Below are 21139 nucleotides of genomic sequence, written 5' to 3' on the forward strand. Positions count from 1 at the left end.
GAATGCCATACAAGCCTACTACAGCAATGTGGGTCACTCTTATAGGAGCTTGTCGAATCCATGGAAATACAGTGATGGGAGAATGGGCTGCAGGAGAGTTGCTGAAAATGAAACCTAATCATTCAGGTTATTATGTGTTGATTGCAAATATGTATGCAGCTGCTGGTTGTTGGAGCAAACTAGCAAAAGTGAGGATTTGTATGAGGGATTTAGGTGTGAGAAAGGCTCCTGGTTGTGCTTGGGTTGATGTTGGCAGTGAGTTTTCTTCCTTTTTAGTAGGGGACACTTCCAACTCTCATTCAGGTGAGATTTACCCCCTGATGAATGGGTTGAATGAACTCAAGAAGGATGCTGGTTATGTACCTAGCGAAGGGTTTGTCACATCTGAAGAAGATTTTGAGTAGATGGATATAGTCTTAGGTGCAAGAACCCCAAAAGCAGAAGCATATTCAAACAATTCCAAAGAAGCATATACCTCGTGTCATTTTTCTCCATTTACTATAGTCAATTATAGCTAAAGATAATCAACGTGGGAGCTCTCTGATTACTACTTCACTTCTGGTATAAGCATTTCTAGAAGGTGATTATATGATAAATAGCATAATTTACAAGATAAAATAATGTCATGTTTGTAAGGAAAATGGAAGTGTTCATGTGTGATTGGACTGCTTTGACAGCTATGATATATACCCTGTAATTTAGAGTATCTTCTCTTTTGTCAGTTTTTAATTCATTTTCTTGTAGTTAAGTTATGGGATAATGGTGAAAACAGTTTCTGGATATGGCATGCAGTGCTGAAATTATGTGTGAGTCTTGGTATTACTATTCAATCAAATTTACTAATGGTCAAAACAGAATCTTCTTATAGAGTACCCACCAAAATAATTGCCATGAAGTTGGACAGGATTTTTGTCATATTCATGTCTTCCTTATTGTGTTTAGTCTATTATGAGTTAGTATATTGTTAGAATCAAGTCCATGTATTTATTTTTAGGATTAGAATTTGAATTAACAAATGATATCATTAGCATTTATTGTATTTTTTTAACATGCTACTATAAAAAGAGGTGAATGTGGCCTAAGTTAGATACACAAATTCAACATATACAATAGTAGCATTATTTGATCTATTTTTTTGCTGACTCTGCTCTTTCTCTGCCCCTGAACAGCTTGTCTTCCGTACTGTTGGATCCTCTGGAGCAGATATAAGAAACCTTGTCAGTGAAGCAGCAATAATGTCGATAGGTGTATGGTGCATAGACCGTTATAGGTACTATTCTTATAATTTATAACTCCATGTCAGTAGGTTTATGCTGCAATATGACTTTTTTGCCAGTAGTCTCTTTAAATTGTATTCATTCTTAGTCTTAATAAATACAGATGTTAAAAATGAATCAAGTATACGAGGGGAGAACTTGAAAAGAACACTATTCATGTCTTTAATCAATATGTTTAACTTCTATTATTGCTGTTTTGTCTATTTCCAATGACCTTTCTGTTAACTGCTCTCTTATAGCTCCGAGTCCTGCTTATTTGAACATAATCTTCACTTCAAAACTTGCTGCCCTTCTAGCATTGCTTCCTAATGTCTTTTTATCACGTTTTTCCGCATACTGAGTTTTATAAATGAAAAAAACCATTTTCTGGATAATTTAAAATTACATTTGGAAATCATAATTAGATGGTTATGTTTGTGTCATCTTGCAGATATAAAATCGGTTTGGGTGCACATGAAGCTGGTAATATTGTGCTTGCACACTTATTTCGTTGGTTTGACCGGCATGCATTTTCACAGCTCCTGCACGATGAGAAGATATGATACGATATCTAGTCACATGAATACACAAAATAATATTTTAATTACTGTTATTATGGCTTCGTCTGAACTTTTGTTCGACTTAAGCATGAAACTGCAATATCTGTTTCTTCCTCTTTCAATCAAAATAATGATAAATGGAGGAGAAAGAAAAAGGTATTTCTTGAAGAGGCTTTGCACCTATGACTAATAAAGAGAAAATCTCTTTTAAATTGAAGAACCAACCTGGCATAAGGATTATAGCTCACCCAGTTAGAGCAGATGGAGATTCTCGGATGGGAAAAGCGGTACTCAATATCTATTCCATTAAACAACACCAAGAACAAAGCCACACCATGCCCTCGGGATAAACTAGTGATGATTACCACAAATGCTGTCCTCAAGAATGAGTAGAAGGTCTTTGCCAATTCCTATCAAGATGGTGCACCTCTAAGTAGAGGGGCGTGAAAACGCTGTGGAGTCTGACCGAATGAATAGGTATCAATTGATAGACATTTTTGATTGAGGAAGAGAGTCCAGGATGAACACTTTTTCCGTTTGCCATGTGCTGACTGGATGCTCAAATTGATTGTTCAATGGACTGGGGAATTGCATAAATGACGAGACCGGCCTAACCAAAAGTCAAGACTCTTCCCTCTCTTGTTTGTGAATCTTGATTGACTGACAGATGAAACCGATTCGGAGCAACAAGAAGCATGGCGTGAGATACACGGCAGCAATGTGACATGTTGTATTTGGTGATGATATTACTGATGAAGGTAGGAAGAGATAATCTATAAAAGATATCAGGTAGATATATTTATATCATTTTAAGAAATGTTTGTTTTCTCAAGGGAATGATAGATATTGCAGATGTTGTTATTGTGGGCTGAGTTTAAGATATTCCTTTAGGTTAAAGAATAAAGGGAGTTGAAATTAGTTAGGGTTAATTGGAGTAATTAGTTTGTCAGTTTGTTAATAAGAGTGGATTGATTAGATAGATAAATAGGCAATGTAACATTTGATATTGGGACTATATCTAACAAACAACCGCCTAAATCAATTTTACGATACACGATTTTCTCTCTTTACTTATTGTTCGTTCAAAAACAATGAAAATATATATTTCCATATTTTAACAATAAATACCAGTGCCACCGTCATCTTTACCACTTTACTTTCATATTTTTTCTAATTCATCGATCACCTTTTTCTCTTTTTAGGCTCTTAATTAATGGACAGCAACATTGTGCTTAATATATTACGACTGAGTTACAAATTCTGCCCTAATGATGTTGAGTTAATCGATTATTATTTGAAGCGACAGTTAGTCGGTGATCCCATAAATCCACCACGGTTCTTTGATGTTGATGTTTATAAATATTTTCCCCAAGGACTAGGTATGTAATTGTATGTTATATGTTTCTCCACAGACATTTCTTGAGTAAGCATATCCCAATATTTGCCAAGAGTAAAGACAAAACATATTGTATGTAACAACACTTTTTTCGTGTAGTGTTTGAGCTAATAGTTGAAAAGAGGAACACATTAAAGTTCTAACTCTAACACAAGAAAATACTATACTAACATACTAACGTAGGAACAATTTTCTATTAAGAAAAAATCACACTGTCTTCGCTGGTAGATCCTATCGATCGCCATCATCACCCAGAAACCACATACTCCAAAATTCAATTCAATTCAATTCACATCAACACCCATCCATGAAAATGTAGAATAGAAGATTAAACCCAAAATCTCCAAAAGCACATTTCATTGTTTAACTCATTAATATGCATTGAGCATCAGAAACATAGATTTGGAACGGTGAAAAGGAGAAATAAGAGTGTTTTTTTGCGGTTAGTAACACCTATCACGAAGCAAATTTGTGTGGTGTAGATGGGACGACGAAGTTAATAATTTATGATTCTTGTCCCGCTCATATTACATGGCGTTTTATAATTGATGGTGTAAATGGAGTGAATATTCCTCCACATTTAATGTGCAATATTTGACAATTATCTTTAAATTGCAGTTACAAAATATATTAATAATATATAGTCATTAAACTTTTAAAAATATTAATTGATTTAGTTTAATTAAAAAAATCCAAGTTTTCTCAATAAAACAATTAAAAATCCAAGTCAACATCATATTTGCCACATAAAAATGCTACATCACCATTTTGGATGGACAAATCTGACTAGGAACTGTAAATACAAAGTATTTAAAATTACACGGTATAATCTAATTTTATTTTACAAAATTAAAATCTAAAATAAAATTCATTCCAGAGACCTAAAATAAGAAAATGAGATGTTTACTCTCCATTCACTATTATAAAAAATTACTTTCATAAATATTAAAAAATTTAATTACATTCAATCAATTTTTTTGACTTTATCTAAAACTATTAAATTATCTCTCTTTAAAATAAAATATTGAACTGACAACATTAAATAGCTATGAATTACATGGATAAGAGAATTAAAAATAATAACATTAAAGAACTAAAAGTAATTATAACTAAAAAAATGATTAAAATAAAAATAAAACACTTTCAGAGAATCAAAGGCTATAAATAAAATTATAGCGAATTGCGGTCAAATATAGAGCACGTTGTTGGTTGTTGCCAAATAAAAAAGATAATAAAAAGTAAGGACAAGTAGTGGTTTATATGGGAGTTGAAAAACATTGATTTGGTGGTGAACGTTGAAAAGAAGGTAAGGAGACAGTGGTAAGAAATTCCAGCATAGTCAAAAGACTCAAATAATGCAAAAATCCCTTTTTGTCATTCCCTTCCTAATGCTAAAACTCTCTCTCTCTCTCTCTCTCTCTCTCTCTCTCTCTCTCTCTCTCTCTCTCTCTCTCTCTCTCTCTCTCTCTCTCTCTCTCTCTCTCTCTCTCTCTCTCTCTCTCTCTCTCTCTCTCTCTAACTCTCACCAACCATTTCCACTCTTTCTCCATCTAGCACCTCAATGTCACTTCTCTTCAATTTCTTTCCCTTCCTTTTCCTTCTCCTCATTTTCCCCACGCCATCCTTCTCCGCCACAGCACCATGTCCTCTCAACATAACCGTCCTCCGCGAAATCGGCGGCGGTTCAAAACCTTCCTCCGACTCCAACTCACAGTGCCATTTCGTCCTCCAAGCTCTCCATCTCGTCCAAGCCGATTACCTCCGCCGCACCGGTTTCTTCGTTCCGCCTCTGAATTCCTCCGAATCATGCTGGACTTCTTTCCAATCATTCATCAACGAATTTCAACCTAATTTCGATATTCGCTCCTCTTGCGGTTTTCAAACATCTTGGATCTCACAAGGTTGCATGAACATCACAACGAAACAACAATTCGAAAATCAAGTTTCGCAGCCGGCACTTCAATCTGTTCAGTCAAACTGTAACGAATCTCTCGAAAACAACACTCCTTGTGCCTATTGCAATGTTCAACTTTCTAATTTGCTTACTTCTTTGACCGGAGTTACCGTCAGTAATGTCTCCGATTGTAGGGCTTATACAACTATTTACGCCGCTACACTTTCCGATCAATTTGGTCCCACTGATGTTGGAACCGCTAAGTGTATGTTCGGTCTTGATTTTTCTTCTTCTTCGAGTTCTAATATTAGGCATCGAACAATTGTTATTGCGCTTGTTTCGGTTTTTGTATTTTTGGGATTGTTTTTGTTTGGTGTGTTTTGGATTTACATTAGATTTAAGAGGAAGAAGAGAGCGGAAATGAAACGTAATAGTAATCATAATAGAACTGAGATTATTTTGGGTTCGAGTTCTGGCTTGGATTCAATGAACCAAAGTACTACTTTGATTAGGTTTAGTTTTGATGAGATTAAGAAAGCTACTAGGAATTTCAATAGGGAGAATATAATTGGGAGCGGTGGTTATGGGAATGTTTATAAAGGTTTTTTATTTGATGGAACACAAGTTGCATTGAAAAGGTTTAAGAACTGTTCTGTTGCTGGTGATGCAAGTTTTACTCATGAAGTTCAAGTTATCGCGAGTGTTAGGCATGTTAATCTTGTTGCATTAAGAGGTTACTGTACTGCCACTACTAACTTAGAAGGTCATCAGAGGATTATTGTTACTGATTTAATGGAGAATGGGAGTCTTTATGATCATTTATTTGGTTCGGCCAAGAAGAAGTTAAGTTGGCCGATTCGTCAGAAGATTGCTCTTGGCACAGCGAGGGGTTTGTCTTATTTGCATTATGGTGCTCAGCCTTCGATTATCCATAGAGATATTAAAGCTAGTAACATACTCCTTGATGAGAAGTTTGAAGCCAAGGTGGCGGATTTTGGATTGGCGAAGTTCAACCCTGAGGGAATGACTCATATGAGTACTAGGGTGGCCGGAACTATGGGGTATGTCGCTCCGGAGTATGCTTTGTATGGACAGTTGACAGAGAGGAGTGACGTGTTTAGTTTCGGTGTTGTGCTTCTCGAGCTTTTAAGTGGGAGAAAGGCGCTTGAAACCAATGAGGATGGCCAACCCGCTGCTCTCACTGACTTGGCTTGGTCGTTGGTTAGAAACAATAGGCCTTTAGATGTTGTAGAAGACGGTATGCCAGAATCTGGAACACCGGAAATTCTTGAGAAATATGTGTTGGTTGCTGTTTTGTGTTCTCATCCGCAGTTATATGCAAGACCAACAATGGATCAGGTTGTTAAAATGCTGGAGACAGATGATGAAGTAGTGCCGTCGATAGTGGAAAGGCCTATCCCTTTTATTGCTGGAAGACTCGATATTGAGAAATCTGTCGGCAGTAACTCGGGTCAGCTCTGCAGTCCAACTGGATATCAAGCATATACATTACAATTACAAAGTAGCCGTGCTTCTAATGGCGAGGAAGAGGAAGGAAGCCTTGAACGTGGGAGTGTGAGCAAAGATTGAGATTGGGGGAAATAAGATTGTTTTCTACTGGTTAGTGTCAAGCTTGATTTGTTTGTATATTTAGATTTTAGATTTTATGTTTTTTGACGTGTTTTCTGTTGTAAAGTCTTAAAGGATGTACAGAATTTGTTTACCACTTTTGTTGTTGTTGTAGAGTTTATATATTTAATGGCAATAGAATATGATCAAGTTTTGCCTATTTGGATATAAGATGACAGTGACACTATTAAAAGTTGTTCCTGCCAAATATGACCCATAACAAGGTTGATGAGGTCTAAGTGGTCAAGTTTAGCTGCATTATTATGCCGTCTCGTTTAAGATTTTCTTTGAAGTTGCTTAATTAGGCAGTCATAAATGTTCGTTAAATGTGTGTTGCCAACTTGCTTCCTTTTGTCTCAAGCTCATAATAATGAATATACTACTCCCATTAGGACTAGGCAAAACTAATTAACTAGACGGATCATTTTTTTTCACCATATGTTCTCTTTCGCTTTGTTTCATAAATAAAAATTAATGTATTTAATTTAAATTTTAAATCAAATAATAAATTTAATGGGTTAAAATATAAAGGCTACTTGTGAGGCAACATATTACTATTTGTTGAAGGAGAGGCTACTGTTGTGTGTGATTGCTTTGAATGTCAATTGTAGGCTTAAAGAGATATGCATCATGGTAATGTCCACTGTCAAGTCCTCAACAACTTTGGATTTCCTTTTGGTCATTAGAAGAAGAGAATGTTTTTTCTTCTTTTTCTGGCACAGATGGGTTAATGTAAAAAAGACAAATTTTATGAGCTTACAACTAAATAAAAAACAAATAAATGGATTAATCCAGGCAGTCTATGTTTGATGATGGGTTGGATGATTCTTATTCCAGATTACTCGTCCAACTGGTTTTTGTTTATGTTTTGTATAATGAAACTTGACCTCCCCACATCATTCCATAATAAACATTAAAGAGCTGGCAAGAATATTATTTAAGATATTATATTAGACAAATATGCTGATTCTGTTGTTTGATTATTAGGATGGTAATAGGTAATGTTCACATAATTGATGTATTATAATTGGATAGATCCTGCGAACAATAAACTGGCATGGATATAATAATTATTACTCGATCTTATAGCGAGTGATCTATTTTACAAAATAAAAAAAGTATATAAATAAAAGAGAATAAATTTTGCAAATGTTACCCATAATAAATCTCATAAATCATTCAAATGGGCCATTAGACATTGGGCTACTTGCTTCAGCCTAGTATTATTTGAGATCCAACTAAAATTGTCATCATTAAAAATTTGAGCCTGTCAGACGACCTTTTGACCTATTCAAGCATAATTGACCTGCTGAAAATGATCTTCCACTATCAAATTTTCGAATTTTTTTAGCTTTGTTATGAATTTTGTTGAAGAGTTTTGGCTTTTCGGTAAAGTGTTCAAAGATTAGGAAGGGAAGAAGATGAAAATTTTAAAGTTTTTAAGATTTTTTTAATAAAAAGTTAATTTAATTTAATTTTTTTATAAAAGACTATTTCAATTTGTCAAGTTAGAGATTTTATAACAAAATAAATTAAAAATGGTAACGGTATGCATATTTGATGACTTAAATAATTTAAGTGTTATAAAAGAATTTCAAATTAAACTGATATTTTGATTAAACTTAAATAATCACATACATGCACTTTGTTTACGCAATATCACTCTTAAGTCATTGATTTATCATAATACTAAATATATTAATAATTTTATTTTTAAGATAAACTTATTATTCTATTTATTTTATTTATAATTTTTTAATTTATATTAAATGTATGAATGTTACATTCATCATTGACCAAGGAGTAGAAGTGTATTTAATCAATTTCTTCTCGTTAACTTGTTCCAACGAGGACAATACACATACCAAATTGAAGTATGATCAAAGATTGAATTCAAGTCTAAAAAATTGGTGTATTATTTATAGATGGAGGATTTAATTCAATTAGATTAAGAGTCGCGCGTTCTCCATGTAAACATATAATTTTAAAAATATTTTGTAATAGTATGTATGTAATTTGACAATAATCTATGTAAGGTCTCGTAATTTTGTTATTGGTAGATTGAAGAGTGTAGATGTTGTTTTTAAATTACCTTTAACAATAATTTCTAAATAATGTAAGACTACTTTGATATATCAAAATAAATTATCTAGTATATAAAAATTGTTTAGAAAATATGTGTTTGAAATAACGCTTTTTTTTCTAGCATTGAAACAATTTATTATTTGATAAAAGTTAAAAAAATATATTTTAATATATAATCATATAAAACAAATTCAATATTTTCAAAGAACATACAAATTTTTCTCAAAGTTCACATCAACAATCGTATAATAAAAAGAAACAGAAAAATGCATAATAAATAATATAAATTAAATATAAAGAATTTTATACTTCAATAACGAATTATTTGTCTTATTCTAAATTATATCTCTGTATTTGGTTTAAATATTATTTAATCTAATAAGTGACATGCAATCAAATTGTATATTTTATAGACATCACTAAAAATAAATTATATTTTCATTAAAACATGAACTTTTTCCCGTAATGATACTATGTAATATTTAATTTGAGAGATTTAAACACATGTAGAAATAAAAAATTTGGGATACGTCTACCTCATAGACATGAAATATTTATTATTCTTCATAGGAAATTTAGAGATTTATGTGTTATGTTCTTTGACTTCATATGTCTAAAGATGAGGTGAAAAAGATAATATATTGAAAAATATAAAAATTCTCACACTTTTTGTTTATCTAAATGAAAAAAAAGTCACAAAGAATGTCAAATGAGCATCAAAAGAAACAAAATTAGATGCAAGCAAGTATAAAATTATCAACAATCCATCTAACCCATATTTCAATAGAAAGAGTTGCATAGAAACATAAACACGACTTTCATGTCTTCCAATTTTCACAAAAATATAAGCAATATATGATATAAAATAACTTCTACTTATTGTAATTATGTATATATCTTGAGAAACATTTAAAAGAACTCAATATATTAATTGAATAGTTAAAACCATAGGAAGAACTATTACTAATAACAATAAATGTGCAACAAGTACTTGTGTGAAATAATTAAACTTATTTGTATTGTAATTTATAATTAAGACAAATTTATAGCTATAGAGAATAGTAAATGTTAAAATAATAATAGTAAGACCTATGTTAAAGAAAATTGTAAGTATATATAAAATACTAACGAAGATAAAATAATATTTTTTAGAAGTGTTACATCAAATATTTTTTAACATGACAATATTTAAATAAAATGATACAATATTTAATAATATGTGGTTTTGATAGTATATTTTAATATATTATAAAACATCAGTTAAACTTTAATTTCTTCTAATTTTAGAGCAATTTTATAGGATTAGATTAGGGGAGACAAATGATGTATTGGCTATTGTTTCATGGGCAAAGTCTAATATTTTTATCCTTCTATTTTTGTAAATGTGTATAAATTGAACTCCTCAACTCTTATGGAGAACTATTTTTTCTAATGAAATCATTGGAAAAAAAACCTTTAATATTTGTAGTAGAAACAGTACGTCGGTTCGTGTCCACTCAAGGACATGAAATCTAGTCAAGTGTACTCATAACGAATGCGACAAAAAATGCCAGCTATGTGCAGTATGCTAAGTCTCACGTTTATTATTCCATTAAATGTTTATAGTAACAAAAGTTGTTTAAGCTTTTATAAAAGATATTTCAGCTGAAACTAAATGGTTTATTAATTAATCTAAAAAGTGCCCGGGACAATTTGAAAAAACATTAATTATTGTACTCTTAAATTTATCAATATTTTGTAATTAAACTTCCATGTATAGCACATCATGCTTACTTGCGTGAATTGAGTGACTTTAATATTTCCTTAATAGACAGAGTCACTATCACAGTGACCAATACCACCAAGGAACTAAGAATTGTCCACACAGGTAAGAATGAAGATGGAAATCAAAGAGGATGTGGAGGGTGGTACTCACAAAGGAATAACAGAACCATTATTGGAGGGGAAACACCATGCAAGAAAAGACCATCATCATCCATGGATGGTTTACTTCACCACATTCATTGCTGTTTGTGGTTCTTATGAATTTGGTGCTTGTGTAAGTTTACTTCTGTTTAACACTACCAAATCTCCAATAAAGCTGATCTATTTCTATACATGAAAATCAGCAAAAAGAACCACTTATTTTGACTACTACAAGATGCTTGATTACTTGCTAGTTTAGTTGAGTAAGGCTTTCTTTGGATACACAACTTAAGCAACTGCTTATAGCATAAGTGCTTATGTATAAGCTATTTCCTTAACAAAAGATTATATTAAGTTAAACTATTTTCATATAAGAAATAAGCTATTTTGAATAGCTTATAGAAATAAACTAAAAACAACTTATGGACATGTCATGAGTTGTTCCCATAAGCTCTCATAAACAGTATCAGACGTGTTTATGTCAGAAGATAAGTTCAAATAAGCCGATCCAAAGAGACCATAAGTTTTATGGAATGATTGTTATTTTTTTTCAGGCTGGATACTCATCTCCAACTCAAGAAGCTATCAGGAAGGATCTTAGTCTATCTTTGGCAGAGGTAAGCAAGTAGTTATTGAAAAATTGTTTTAACTGAAAATGTTGCTTTGAAATAATGGCAATGAACTGAAAATGTTAATAATTTAAGTTGCTTTGCAGTAAGAAATAAATAAAATGTTCTTAAAGTATAAAACTTGACTTATCAAAACTAAAATGCATGCTAGTGATCTAAAAAACTTTCACATAAACATTGCCTCCACATTTTCTAGAGGCAAACTCAGGACCTTGATTTGATGTAATTTTCTTTGCATTTCATGGATTCACTCTATGCAGTACTCCTTGTTCGGCTCCATCTTGACTTTCGGTGCGATGATTGGTGCAATAACAAGTGGTCCTATAGCTGATTTCGTTGGAAGAAAGGGGGTAATTTTTTGAGGAAAATGATGATGGTTGTTTTTATTTGGGGTATTAAAATTATAAAAAGTTGGTTTTGTGAATATATATTGCAGGCAATGAGAGTGTCAAGTGCTTTCTGTATTGCAGGGTGGCTTGTTATTTACTTTTCTCAGGTTCTTACTAAAAAAAACTTATGTTATTTTTTTGTTGTTGTCATAACACGTTCTCCAAAGATTTTAATTGAACTTACTTTTTTCTTTTTCTCTTATATAGAATCCAGTGCCTTTGGATATTGGTAGACTAGCAACTGGATATGGAATGGGAGTTTTTTCATATGTGGTTGGTTGTTCAATCAAATGATTATCAAAATTTCATTTTTGAGACACTTACATATGTTCAAGTTATTAAAATGTGACTTTATATTTGATGTATTATGTAAGGTTCCTGTCTTTGTAGCAGAAATTGCGCCGAAAGAACTCCGAGGAGCCCTAACTACCTTAAATCAGGTATAGAACAACAACCCGTTCAAAAGAAAATAGGTACAAAAAATACAAATAAATAACACATGAGATTTGATCACGAAGTTCGGCCAATTGTACCTATCTCTCCTACTGTAGTACCTTTCTATTATTATTCAAACTTAGGGTTACAGATCACGACTTGTATTTAAATACTACGGTCCAGTTTTACGAGTGATTTGCCCCCTTATGAGTATACAATGAGCCATACTTGGAACAAGTCTTTACAGTGAACTGACTAAATCTGTAGTAAGTAGTATGCAATGAAGCTTGCAATGACAACTAAGTTTGTTTTTCTTCTTCTCTTGTAGTTCATGATTGTTACTGCTGTATCTGTCTCATTCATAATTGGAACTGTACTTTCATGGAGGGCTTTAGCTATAATTGGTTAGTTTTCTTCCCAATTTCAGTATAATTCCACCAAGAAGAAGAATGCTATATGCAGAACATTATAAATTAATTGAAACTATTCACTAGATAAGTGTATGAAATTGCAGGCCTCATTCCAACTGCTGTGTTGCTTTTGGGTCTGTTCTTTATTCCAGAATCTCCTAGATGGCTAGTAAGAAATAAATTTCAATATGCAGTGGTTAGCATAATTAATATCAAGAGTACTAAGTAGTAACCAAATAACAAATGCAGGCAAAGAGAGGACGTGCAAAAGATTTTGTGGCAGCATTGCAAATACTTCGCGGTAAAGATGCTGATATATCTCAAGAGGCAGAAGAAATTCAGGTAACTATATGTCAGTGTTGAATATGAATCTGTGACTTTGCCTCCAAATAAAATGCAATTAAGGTGGTGTATATGTGACTGTCACACAGGATTATATAACTAGTTTAGATCGGCTGCCAAAACCGAAGGTGCTGGATTTGTTTCAAAGAAGATATTTACGCTCACTCACGGTAGGTAGCAATACCTCTCATGTTCTTTTCTGACTTCTCATGTTATTGTTGTATAATGCAAATCTGAAGTTATTTCCTTTCAGTTAACTAATTTTGATACATGACCAGATTGGAGTAGGACTTATGGTCTGCCAGCAATTTGGAGGAATCAATGGAGTTTGCTTTTACACTAGTAGTATATTTGACCTAGCAGGTACTTAATTACTGTAGTTGTAACCCTTCATTCCAAGTATGACACCATCATACTTTATTTGCATACCACCATTTGCATTATAACCTATAATTCTCATTGAAAGCAAGTTATAAAACTTGAAAATAAACTTTATATATAAATCAGATTTTTATTTTGTTCTTGTGCATGTGTACTATGTTGTAGGATTTCCTTCCTCGACCGGGAGTATAATTTATGCTATTCTTCAGGTTCTTATTTTTAACTTAAAACTATTAGTTCTTGAAAAATCTGATTTTTGTTTGCCTCCAAACAAACTGAATCGTGTATTTTTAATTTTGCAGATTGTGATCACAGGTGTTGGAGCAGCCCTCATAGATAAAGCAGGCAGGAAGCCCCTACTTTTGGTAAATTCAAACCACAAAGCAACTTATCTTCAAACTGTGTCTGATATTCTTATTGTTATTTGTTGGTTTCGTTAAGGTATCGGGATCAGGATTGGTTGCAGGATGTATATTAACAGCAGTTGCATTCTATCTTAAGGTACTTCCCACCTTAGATAATTATAGCTTCATGTTTTAAATTGTTATACTTATCAAAAAGTGATATCGTTGCATGGAACAGGTTCATGATGTGGGTGCCGGGGCAGTCCCTGTGCTCGCTGTAACTGGCATATTGGTATGGTTACTACTCTTTCTCTATTATTTTTTATTATGTATCTCAGAAATATGAACTCATTCAACATGTGACATTACTCTTTCTACTGATGATATTAGGTCTACATAGGATCATTTTCAATAGGAATGGGAGCAATTCCATGGGTTGTAATGTCCGAGGTACAAAAATTGCACTTAAGAAGTAGCAATGTTCATTCCCAACTAGTACTGCTTATTCTTTTTCTTTTTGATTTTGGGAGGAGTTATTTATGCGTGTTACTTTGTTAAATTCAACTTAGAATTCGCCAGCTATAAAACGTGTCTGCTTTATAAGAATTAGTGTGATTTTACTTAGTAAAGAGATGGCACAAACCTTGCTCAAATATTATCTTTGGTTGCAGATATTTCCTGTCAATATTAAAGGGCAGGCAGGAAGCATAGCCACATTAGTGAATTGGTTTGGTGCTTGGTTATGTTCTTATACTTTTAACTTTCTCATGAGTTGGAGCTCCTATGGTAAATGCCATTATTTTTCAGCTTTATTTCAATATTATAATATGATAATCATTTTACCATTTTAGTTAAAGAAACCTATAGAACAGGCAAGTTTACTTCTATTTGTGATTTTCAGGTACCTTTGTTCTTTATGCTGCAATCAACTCACTAGCTATATTATTTATAGCTATAGTAGTGCCAGAAACCAAAGGTAAGAGTCTTGAACAATTACAGGCAGCCATTAACGCGTAGGAAATTTGCGATTTTCAGTGTTTGGTGGAACAACAAAGGATGCAAGTTGATGATTGAATCACTAGCCATATATTTTTTTTGATCTGTTTGCTTCTATATTTGATGATTGAATTTACTATTGTTTATGATTGAATATTGGTTGTATTTATGTCATTGATTCATGAAAAGTACTTCAAAGCAACATAAAAAATTTACTACAATTATTCAGGGTACTGCTAACAAGTATCCTTAGGACACATGTTAAAAGTAAAAAAAGAAAATTAAAAATAAATTTGAATTACGCAACTTACAAGATTTGTTTTCTTTCTAAATTTGAATTCTTAACAAGTGTTTCATTGACACGTTAGAAATTTTCAATTATTAAAATGATATGTTGTGAAAATTATTTATTAGATAAATTTAACCACAAGAAAAACGAATCTAGAATTGAAAAATCTTTCCCCAAACTTATATTGAATAACCTCGAAAAAATACACAATCATGTCTAAATGAACAACCAATCTTTCAATTACAATATTTTTTTTGTTGTTGTATAAAGCCACTAAGCTCCTTGTAGACATCATGTTTAAACATGTGATCAGCTTGAAATTGAGGTAGTGGTGGGTATTCAGTCCATTCACTATACATGATTAGTCATCCATTGATATTGTAGCAAAAGCTAAGTTTTCCAAGAATTTGACAATTTCATGATTCCTTATAATCTTAGGTGGTTTATATTGACTAGCTGATGTTCCATTCTTAATGGCCAAATCTAATAACTGATTAAAAGCTCCATGCCTTAGGATAGTTATCATTAAGTTCCCTAAATGACCTTTATCCCTCTGCGCCTTGTACAATGCTCCCAAACCACTCTCAAGAGAGGAAACACAACTTTTAAACATTTTAACACATTCATCCAAATTATCCTCCAAGAAATTAGATTTGTCTTGAACGTCTACTTCTACAAATACCTTCAATCGCTTCAACACCGGTTCCTGATCCAAGAAACTAGCGAACTCAACGATCTCGATATCCACAGCACCTCTGAGTGCAAGTTGAAAATTTTCAACTGCTGAAAACAAGTCTTTCTCAGTGAGAATCTCAGCTGAAGACTTAGGTGCCCTCATCACAAATTCCACTTCAGGCGATGAATTATGGAAACCGACAACTCTCACTATATCGCCCAATTTATATCGATAAAATCCTCGGTAAGTAGTAACAACTACTTCATACATTTTCCCAACCTCAACACTAGTAAGGTCCACTGTTTGTTCACAAACATCTTGCTCATTCTCATTCATCTCAAATGGAAGAAACTCAAAGTAAGCAAAAGTAGGAACTATTACAAACCGCGTTGTCTCGGGCGGTTGCATTATGTCTAAATTTATACCTACACAACACTCTGAAGTAAAGTAATCTCCTCCTAGAATAGGTACATCTCCTGCATAAAACTTAAGTTTTTTATAGTACTGTTTCATGCTACCAGTCGTAACACACCTGATAAAACGAACATTCGGAAACATTCTATGAACAATTCCATTCCAATTCTTACCTTCACAAACCAACCTTATTCTATTTGACAAATCTAGTTGAGGACCACCAAGTGTGTTGATTACAGCTTCTCTCATTGCTACATCTGAAATTTCATGACTTGGAAAACCAGAATTAAGATCATCACATAGCTGCTCCCATTTAGATTCCAAAAGACTAAATGCTTTAATCAAACCTATGGCATAAGGAGTACTAATTCCATCTATAACATCATGATTCCTAAGGCCACAAAGAAGGTGACAATACATTTGATGCTCCACATTAGATCCAAGAATAACTTCTGGGGGACTAGAGAACATGGCTAGTTGTTCAGAAGTTACCTTACCACTTTGTATAGGGTATGAAGAGGCTGCCATAACCTTGAAGCCATTTTTTGTGGTAGTGATTTTGTCAGCATAGAAAAACATTAGGATCTTGTTGACATTAGGCCTTGGTGGAAACAGCCTGCATGGAGGTTTCAAATTTAAACTCATATAGTTAAACAAATATAATATCTTTCAAATGTTGATTAATTTAATTTAATTTACCTTTGAAGAACAACAGCACTGCCTCGGTGGCCAAGAAAGGAGGCAGCTTTTGAAAGGGTTGAATCAAAGTAAGGGATCAGTTTTGGTTTCAAGGAGGTAGTTCCTGAGCTGAGAAAGAAAAAATTGGCAGTCATGTCATTCACAACAAATATAAAGACCTATTTTAGTGATCAAACATAAGCAGTTGATTAATTTAGTTTCTGAAATTAATAATTTGAAATGATAATTGAAATTGAAACATTGATCACATTAATCATATGAAGAGAGTTAAAAGAAAAGCAACCTATAGAAGAAGCAGAGAAGAGGATCAACGGAGAGAAGAGGGTGAAGTTTTGCATCATGATGATGAGCCAAGTGGTGGATAAAGGGAACGTAATCTTCATAGGAAGACAAAGGAACATGACGTGTGAAAGTGGAAGGATGAAGCTTGTTGTTATTGAAGGAGGATTGAAGATAGCGAACAGAGGCATTATGAAGAAGGATTGAACGAAGAGTGTCCAATTGGTGATGTTTGGCGTTCTTGGTCAACTCTTCAAGCTTCTCTATCAGTTCTTCGTTTGTCATCATGTCCTTGTATTTGTATTGATCATTGATCTTCAACTTTCGTAGCCTTTTCGGATTATATCGCACTAGCTGGTTTGCTTTTGACTTTTAACACCAATATTGACAAATGTGATATTCTTTTATCAAAAAAGAATAAAAAACGTCGACAGCAGGGTTCGAACCTGCGCGGGCGTAGCCCAACAGATTTCAAGTCTGTCTCCTTAACCACTCGGACATATCGACAACTGATGATAATGTTGCACTCAAATACATAATTAACCTATGATATTAAATGATACTAGCATATTATGTTCGATTCTTGTTATATAGTAATCGTTCTTTTCTTTTATCCTAACCCTGGATCGGCGAACTAAAGCATAGAGATTCGTTCTGCTTTAGGGGTTACACAAATCTATCAGCTTTAGTTATTTTAATACTTACAAATATTTTTTACAATTTAAAGGACTTTACAACTTCAATTATATCGATGCTTGCAATGAAAATATGATATAATAAATTTTATAATTTTGAGATGTGATTTTTCGAAGGTAAAAAAATTTAAATATTTTTATATATTAATTTTAAATTAAAATATATAAAAAATATATTTTTCTTTAAAAAGGATATAGTTGAAAAAAAATTCAGATATAAATAAAATAATTACAAATGTATTTTATATATAGGGACCGGATTTGACTACTATGTGAATAATTTCCTTTAAAAAAGAAGGGGAGTAGCATTGATAATATTTAGTGATTCTACAAGTTGTGACATATGTAATAGTTGCTTCCCCTTGTGACAAGTTTGTTCTCCATTCTCCAGTTGAAGTCGAGGTTTGTCCACCTCACATTCCTTATCTTCTCAACATCATCCTCTACTTTCCGATGACAACTTAATTTCCGAACCCCAAAACAAAGACAATATGAACACTTTAATCCCTTCTTCAAACCATTACCTTTGTGGGGTCCACTACCCTTTCTTCTCTTCAGTTCTTACCAACAACAACACCAACCTTCCAATTAGGCGCTCTCCTTTTCCCATTCCGTGTGCCACTTCAAATGAAGAGTTTTCAGAAGAGATCAAAGTAGTTCAACCCAATTCTAGCGAGGAAAACACTTCCACTACTTTTTCTACTCCAATCGACAAAGAGCTTAAAAGGGTCGATTTTCAATTTCAATCACATTTTATGGATCGTAAAAATCCTATATTTCCTAAAAATTGATTAAGGCTGTGTTTTAATTGAGTTATGTAGGTGTTTGTGCGAATAGCTGAAATAACTTATAGAAACAACTTATGATTATGTAGGTGTTTGTGCCACTAGCTGAAAGAACTTGTAGAAACAACTTATGATATGTTTATAAGTTGTTTTCACCTTATATTTGTAAGTTATTTAGAATAGCTTATGAAATAAATCTTATAACTAATAGTTTGATTTTATTTTTTATAATTTGTTATAGAAAATGGCATAATTAAACTGTTTATGCAAATTGGGACTAATTCATTTGAGAAAGGTTTTGCATGTTGCTTAAGAGTTAATGAATGTATTAGAAATATAGAGAAAAATGCTGATTTTTTTTTTAAAATGTATGGTTTGAACTTGGCAGGTTGCTCAGAAGACTGCTGCAACATTTGCACCCAGGGCTTCAACAGCTTCAAAAAACCCAGCAATACCTGGAAGTACCCTGTACACTGTTTTTGAGGTTCAAGCTTATGTATCCATGTTGTTGGGTGGAGCTTTGTCTTTTAATCTCATTTTCCCTTCAGACCAACCTGATATTTGGAGATTGATGGGAATGTGGTCCATTTGGATGTTCAGTAAGTTCAAACCTGCCAACTTCTCAGAATTGCTTGCTTGCTACTTCATGCTTTACTAGTTACCACTCTGTAGAATATTTGATTGATCAGTAATAAAATTTCACAACCTTTTGAAAATTTAATGCATTTCTGTGAAATTGTATTAGGTTTTGAAACATTTGAGTTGAACTCAACCATATAAAATCGACTTGTAAGTGAAGATTGTCTCGACTTTATAAGTTGTATTTAGACCATATCTTTAAGTCAATGTTAGACTTGAGTATTTCACAATGTTGACCCATTAACGGATTTAGGATAGACTTTAATATCATCTTAGATTTGTAACATAACTCAATTGCATAAAATAGACTTGTAAGGCGAGGATTGTCTGGATTTTACATGCTCTATTCAGGCCTCGTCTCTAACCTATGTGTGGACATAAGTTTATTCCAATGAACAATGCTTTTGGTTCTGAAATGGAACGTATATACGGCCAATTGCTATGATTCTTTAGTTGGTGTAAAAAATTTGTGACGAATGCTATTCATTTATACATATATGCAGCAATTCCTTCATTGCGAGCCCGAGATTGCTCAAAAAATGAGAAAGAAGCTCTCAACTATCTTTTTCTACTGGTCCCATTGCTCAATGTTGCAATCCCATTCTTCTGGAAATCCTTCGCTGTTGTTTGGTCGGCAGATATAATAGCTTTCTTTGGAATGTATGCATGGAAGGTACATATGATTTCTAAGTATTTAATTCCTCTACTAAGCAATAATAAAACAGTCTTGTCGATCACAAAAATTAATGGTTTGTTCAAATGCTGCAACGCCATAGTGCTTTAAGCTATAGCCACTATTCGACAATACTTTGTCCTAATTCGCATATTACACAACAACATCAGTTTGTTAAAGTTCTGCTATGCTATGGCATTATAGCTCTGTTATAATTGCTATTTGACAAAACTGAATAAAGTAAAATATCTCAATTATCAATTGTTGAAAAGTGTTACTTTGTACTAAAAAGTGAGAGTTAATTTGGTGTTCTAGATATCCAGATTTTCTAATATATCTTTTTCTCGTTGTGTGTTAAATCTCTCGCAGCTTGGATGGCTCAAGAAAACGGACTAGTTGGCCTGACTTGGTGGTTAGCTGGTTTCAAGGCTAGTTGCTTCTTGACTTTCTCATGGATCTCAATTATATAATATGACAAAGCAAATGAGATGCAACATTTCTTCAAAAGCATTTCGTAGATCACAGTCTTCAACACCGGGAAGAAATAATTCGGCATGGAAATTCCAGGTGCTTTTGAATCTATTAAGGGAGCTAGACGTCTTCTGTGCATTTACTTAATACCAAATCAAGGAAATGCTTATACATTCTTTAAAAGTTTTGCATTTTATCATGCATAGCGTTGCAGAAAAATTGAAATTAATGAGTTTGATCAACAACCTCCCATAGATGAAATGTAATTTAGTCATGGTTTATAGTACATATGATCTGTATTAATGTGGTGAATCAAAATTGAGAAGACAATTTTATCCTATTGTTTGTGGTGAATGAATAGTAAGAGTAAAAAAATATCTTGTGTTTAATATTGAGGCATTGCTTTATTGTTTTGCCACTGTTATGTGTTAAAGCATAGGAAATAGTTACTTTTGGATCATAGGATTCAAAATAATTTAGTTATATGTAGACTGCACTGTGGATTAACATGTTTCAATCAAATCAAAAACAAGATAACATTGACAATTTATTGGTTCTAACATTTTCAATGCAATTGAACTATAAGAACATATGCTAAATCTATCACGATGTTTAAAACATTATGAAATTCATAGGTTTCACATCACATATCTCTGGAGAACAAAAGAGCATGATAGTTCATCCATCTGGCAATGTTTAACTGATTCAGATGATATTATCATCCACAAACAATATACCAATTTTACCCCAAGCACCCAGAAAAAGGGGAAACACCATGAGTGATGTTGTTCCATATATATTATCATTGTCTTCTCAAATACCTTGCATAATAAGATATAACTTGGTCTTCCAAACTTCAAAAATGCAA

General features: G+C 32.9%; 5 protein-coding genes and 1 non-coding gene across 7 annotated transcripts in view; 4 read left to right on the forward strand and 2 right to left on the reverse strand.

Annotated features, from left to right (window-relative positions):
* The window catches only part of LOC101493290 (pentatricopeptide repeat-containing protein At1g71490-like), a 4900-nt gene extending 2032 nt beyond the window's left edge, over positions 1-2868 (forward strand). The window contains exons 2-4 of the mRNA XM_073365933.1: positions 1-580; positions 1170-1270; positions 1708-2868. The exon at positions 1-580 is cut by the window's left edge and continues 4 nt beyond it. Of these exons, the coding sequence (XP_073222034.1) occupies positions 1-404 (404 nt within the window). The 3' untranslated portion in view covers positions 405-580; positions 1170-1270; positions 1708-2868. The remainder of the gene's footprint in view (positions 581-1169; positions 1271-1707) is intronic.
* Positions 2869-4467: 1599 nt separating this feature from the next.
* Positions 4468-6895, forward strand: LOC101493612 (probable LRR receptor-like serine/threonine-protein kinase RKF3). The gene has a single exon (XM_004493574.4). The coding sequence runs from the start codon at positions 4774-4776 to the stop codon at positions 6694-6696; it is 1923 nt and encodes a 640-aa protein (XP_004493631.1). The 5' UTR covers positions 4468-4773; the 3' UTR covers positions 6697-6895.
* Positions 6896-10565: 3670 nt separating this feature from the next.
* LOC101493931 (sugar transporter ERD6-like 7) lies at positions 10566-14872 on the forward strand. Its single transcript, XM_004493575.4, has 18 exons — positions 10566-10858; positions 11280-11342; positions 11615-11704; positions 11791-11850; positions 11951-12016; positions 12118-12183; positions 12507-12582; positions 12693-12757; positions 12838-12930; positions 13020-13100; positions 13209-13293; positions 13477-13520; positions 13614-13676; positions 13753-13812; positions 13894-13947; positions 14046-14105; positions 14327-14441; positions 14557-14872. Exons 1-18 carry the CDS (start codon positions 10694-10696, stop codon positions 14670-14672), a joined length of 1422 nt encoding a protein of 473 aa, XP_004493632.1. The 5' UTR covers positions 10566-10693; the 3' UTR covers positions 14673-14872.
* A 226-nt stretch (positions 14873-15098) lies between these two features.
* LOC101494254 (probable indole-3-acetic acid-amido synthetase GH3.6) lies at positions 15099-17381 on the reverse strand. Its single transcript, XM_004493576.4, has 3 exons — positions 17013-17381; positions 16730-16837; positions 15099-16646 (listed from the first exon to the last, which is right to left on the reverse strand). The coding sequence occupies exons 1-3, from the start codon at positions 17294-17296 to the stop codon at positions 15302-15304; spliced, it is 1737 nt and encodes a 578-aa protein (XP_004493633.1). The 5' UTR covers positions 17297-17381; the 3' UTR covers positions 15099-15301.
* A 52-nt stretch (positions 17382-17433) lies between these two features.
* On the reverse strand, positions 17434-17515 carry TRNAS-UGA (transfer RNA serine (anticodon UGA)). Its single transcript has one exon. It is a non-coding gene; the product is annotated as a tRNA-Ser (tRNA).
* Positions 17516-17986: 471 nt separating this feature from the next.
* On the forward strand, positions 17987-20660 carry LOC101494764 (protein RESISTANCE TO PHYTOPHTHORA 1, chloroplastic). 2 transcript variants are annotated; one of them, XM_004493578.4, is made up of 4 exons: positions 17987-18431; positions 18877-19087; positions 19631-19800; positions 20170-20660. In XM_004493578.4, the coding sequence occupies exons 1-4, from the start codon at positions 18195-18197 to the stop codon at positions 20194-20196; spliced, it is 645 nt and encodes a 214-aa protein (XP_004493635.1). In that variant the 5' UTR covers positions 17987-18194; the 3' UTR covers positions 20197-20660. The 2 variants fall into 2 exon arrangements, with proteins under 2 accessions (XP_004493635.1, XP_027188603.1); XM_027332802.2 differs by lacking the exon at positions 17987-18431 and adding an exon at positions 18582-18653.
* The last annotated feature ends 479 nt before the right edge of the window (positions 20661-21139 follow it).

Source organism: Cicer arietinum, chromosome 3, assembly GCF_000331145.2.
Source record: "Cicer arietinum cultivar CDC Frontier isolate Library 1 chromosome 3, Cicar.CDCFrontier_v2.0, whole genome shotgun sequence".
In the NCBI taxonomy this organism is placed as follows: Eukaryota; Viridiplantae; Streptophyta; class Magnoliopsida; order Fabales; family Fabaceae; genus Cicer; species Cicer arietinum.

What these genes read in the sequence shown, in the direction of transcription:
- LOC101493612 (XM_004493574.4), top strand. Translation starts at nt 4,774, where the DNA reads ATGTCACTTCTCTTCAATTTCTTTCCCTTCCTTTTCCTTCTCCTCATT.
- LOC101493931 (XM_004493575.4), top strand. Translation starts at nt 10,694, where the DNA reads ATGAAGATGGAAATCAAAGAGGATGTGGAGGGTGGTACTCACAAAGGA. An exon ending in AAGAGGCAGAAGAAATTCAG is followed by an intron (nt 12,931 to 13,019) that starts GTAACTATATGT and finishes ACTGTCACACAG; the next exon opens with GATTATATAACTAGTTTAGA. An exon ending in GATATTTACGCTCACTCACG is followed by an intron (nt 13,101 to 13,208) that starts GTAGGTAGCAAT and finishes ATACATGACCAG; the next exon opens with ATTGGAGTAGGACTTATGGT.
- LOC101494254 (XM_004493576.4), bottom strand. Translation starts at nt 17,296, where the DNA reads ATGATGACAAACGAAGAACTGATAGAGAAGCTTGAAGAGTTGACCAAG. An exon ending in CTTCTCTGCTTCTTCTATAG is followed by an intron (nt 16,838 to 17,012) that starts GTTGCTTTTCTT and finishes TTTCTTTCTCAG; the next exon opens with CTCAGGAACTACCTCCTTGA. An exon ending in AGTGCTGTTGTTCTTCAAAG is followed by an intron (nt 16,647 to 16,729) that starts GTAAATTAAATT and finishes ACCTCCATGCAG; the next exon opens with GCTGTTTCCACCAAGGCCTA.
- LOC101494764 (XM_004493578.4), top strand. Translation starts at nt 18,195, where the DNA reads ATGAACACTTTAATCCCTTCTTCAAACCATTACCTTTGTGGGGTCCAC. An exon ending in GTGGTCCATTTGGATGTTCA is followed by an intron (nt 19,088 to 19,630) that starts GTAAGTTCAAAC and finishes ACATATATGCAG; the next exon opens with CAATTCCTTCATTGCGAGCC. An exon ending in TTGGAATGTATGCATGGAAG is followed by an intron (nt 19,801 to 20,169) that starts GTACATATGATT and finishes AATCTCTCGCAG; the next exon opens with CTTGGATGGCTCAAGAAAAC.